Raw genomic sequence first — 2,406 nt, 5'->3', positions numbered from 1 at the left:
TACATAATTTTTTTTATCATGTTTGCATGTTAGTTCCTTTAGTTTTGGATAAGACATTTTTTTATAGTGCAAGCCATAACGATGATGTTAAGATATCGGAATTTGACATTAATATATCTATATTATTTAATAATTTTTAGAATGGTGAATTCAATATTATATTTAGTTATTAAACTTAGTATTTTTGTTAATTAAAATACTTAACTAATTAGATTCTGAAATCTTACTATACAACAACGTACGTAAATTTACGTGATTTATGAGCATACCCTCAACATGTTTTTATCTGCGTTTTTAACCGAGCTTATACCAATCAAATGCCCGCCGCGAAGCACGCGTTAATTCCATTAGTTAACTTTTAAAATTAGAGCCGCATTAATAGATTAATAATCAACTGATTGATCAAAGAGAAGAAGACAGCATTAAATTAGGGCTGAATTGATAGATTGATACATTTTAACTCTTATAATGAATTAGTGGTATATTAGTAATTGCACATGTTTTTAGATAGAAAAACTAAAAGACGTTAGATGGAGGAACTAATTTGGTTCGTTTTTTAAACCCCAAGGTTAATTGGTTGTTATATAAACATATAATAGCATAATATATATTTTCTAGTTTTACCTATTATAAATTCTATAATTAATTACATGTTTAGATCGAACCTGTTTGGCATAAAATTCAACCATGTGACATCACCAATGCTAGTTGTTATGGAGGGACTTTAAAGCCTAAGTTTCACTGTTACATCACGTTAAAGTGTCACCCTTTTAACATCGTGTCGTGGTTTAAAGCCCTTTTAAAACCCCACACCTGTAGCATTTGGGCTCCACCATGTGTTGAAGCTTTCCTTTGCCACCCAGTAATGCCTTGAAGTCCCTCCCTTACCGCCACGACGTGGTGAGTCGGGCTTTAAAGCCATGCCGCATCAGTTTTTGAAGCCCCTTTTCACGGCCACAACAACCGGTCTAAAGAAAGAACCCTTTTGCTTAAACAAACTCAAATTTCTTCAATATTACAATATAGTTGTACAATAATGTTATATTACACTACAATTTACAATAAATGTGTAAAGAGCAAAGGTAAAAACAAACGTAAAAGATACATTATAACAACGTATGCATTGGACAAACGTTGTGAAGTTCTTCTTTCTTGTAGACGAATTAAAACACGATCAGATTGCGCGTGATTTTACAATGTCGAAGCTCATTTCACTTGGGTCTGTGGCTTGCAACTCGAGTTGGATTCCATCCAGTTCTCTTTTGAACCTATCCTTAGAGCTTGCATACACCATCTTTGCTCTCACCTTGGATGTATCAGGTGACCTGCTTAACTTTTAAACATTACTATATACTTGAATACGAAATAATTTACATAAAAGTAAAGTTAATTACTCATTTTTTTGATTGTTTGTATAAATTACCAAGCAATGAAGAAGATCTTGCTTTTTTGGCAGTTTTCATCGGTTGTAAAATCAAAATCAAAGACAGCATAACGACATTCATTGCTAGGAAGAGAGCTTGTGAAGTCCTCATAACTCGCATCGGGACTTCCGACCTTCTCAACGATCACTTGTTGGTCTTCGATCTTGAAAATGATGTATCGGTAGTTCCTCTTTGATTTTAGCTCCAAGAACTTCAACTTACACTCATCACCCACAGCCATTCCAGATGCGGCGTTCGCCTGACAAACATATCATCACAATAATAACAAACCAAACCTAACTAAATAAACCACAAAACAAGATTGTTCATATTAATAACAAAATAAGAACTTAATTTGTTTTACATTTCACATTCATATATCAATAGTCTCTTGATACAACAATTAAATCAAAAACCATTGCAAGTGTGAAAGGATCATGTGAAAATAAACATAAAACATGCATGATTAACGTAAAAGAATGAATGTTTTTTTTTGGGAAAGAGATGAATTATACCATGGTTGGAGGTATGATGGAGAAATAGATTGATAAGAAAATTGCAAAAAAAAATTAAAAAGAAAGAAGTATGGGGAATAGATGCTTTGAAATTGAAGTTTTAGTGAACAAACATGAAAGAAATTTACGGTGAAAATTAAGGTTTTCAGCTTCTTTTGCCTTACCACCAATCCACTCCTATTCCCATGGACAATAATATTTTGCTCTTTTCCAAAGTTAAAAAAATAAACTTACATACCATTTACATAACAAGCATCAAAATATTTAGAAACTAATATCAAATAAGTTTAATCAAGAATTTTTTTATATGGTGAATACAATTAAACACCCATATTCACTTGTGAATACATGTATAATCCTGAGAATACCCTATATAAGGGTGTGATAATTTTGTAATGGAAAAACACATTGTATTAGATATAATATAATGTACTCGTTCATTAATACAACTATTGATATTGTTTTAC

General features: G+C 31.8%; 1 protein-coding gene across 2 annotated transcripts; it reads right to left on the bottom strand.

The window, feature by feature from the left end:
* Positions 1–670: 670 nt before the first annotated feature.
* Positions 671–2,198, bottom strand: LOC143620405 (actin-depolymerizing factor 7). 2 transcript variants are annotated; one of them, XM_077092113.1, is made up of 3 exons: positions 1,940–2,198; positions 1,424–1,683; positions 671–1,325 (listed from the first exon to the last, which is right to left on the bottom strand). In XM_077092113.1, exons 1-3 carry the CDS (start codon positions 1,940–1,942, stop codon positions 1,175–1,177), a joined length of 414 nt encoding a protein of 137 aa, XP_076948228.1. In that variant the 5' UTR covers positions 1,943–2,198; the 3' UTR covers positions 671–1,174. The 2 variants fall into 2 exon arrangements, with proteins under 2 accessions (XP_076948228.1, XP_076948229.1); XM_077092114.1 differs by having other exon boundaries at positions 2,068–2,198.
* Positions 2,199–2,406: the final 208 nt, after the last annotated feature.

The sequence above is a fragment of the Bidens hawaiensis genome, unplaced genomic scaffold (genome assembly GCF_021521415.1).
Source record: "Bidens hawaiensis isolate Kalapana, Puna unplaced genomic scaffold, B.hawaiensis_p1.1 tig00002553_1, whole genome shotgun sequence".
Classification (NCBI taxonomy): domain Eukaryota; kingdom Viridiplantae; phylum Streptophyta; class Magnoliopsida; order Asterales; family Asteraceae; genus Bidens; species Bidens hawaiensis.
The sequence above is the reverse complement of the archived record's forward strand: the minus strand, read 5'-3'. Positions and strand labels throughout refer to the sequence as shown.

What these genes read in the sequence shown, in the direction of transcription:
- LOC143620405 (XM_077092113.1), bottom strand. An exon ending in AAGATCTTCTTCATTGCTTG is followed by an intron (nt 1,326 to 1,423) that starts GTAATTTATACA and finishes AAAGTTAAGCAG; the next exon opens with GTCACCTGATACATCCAAGG.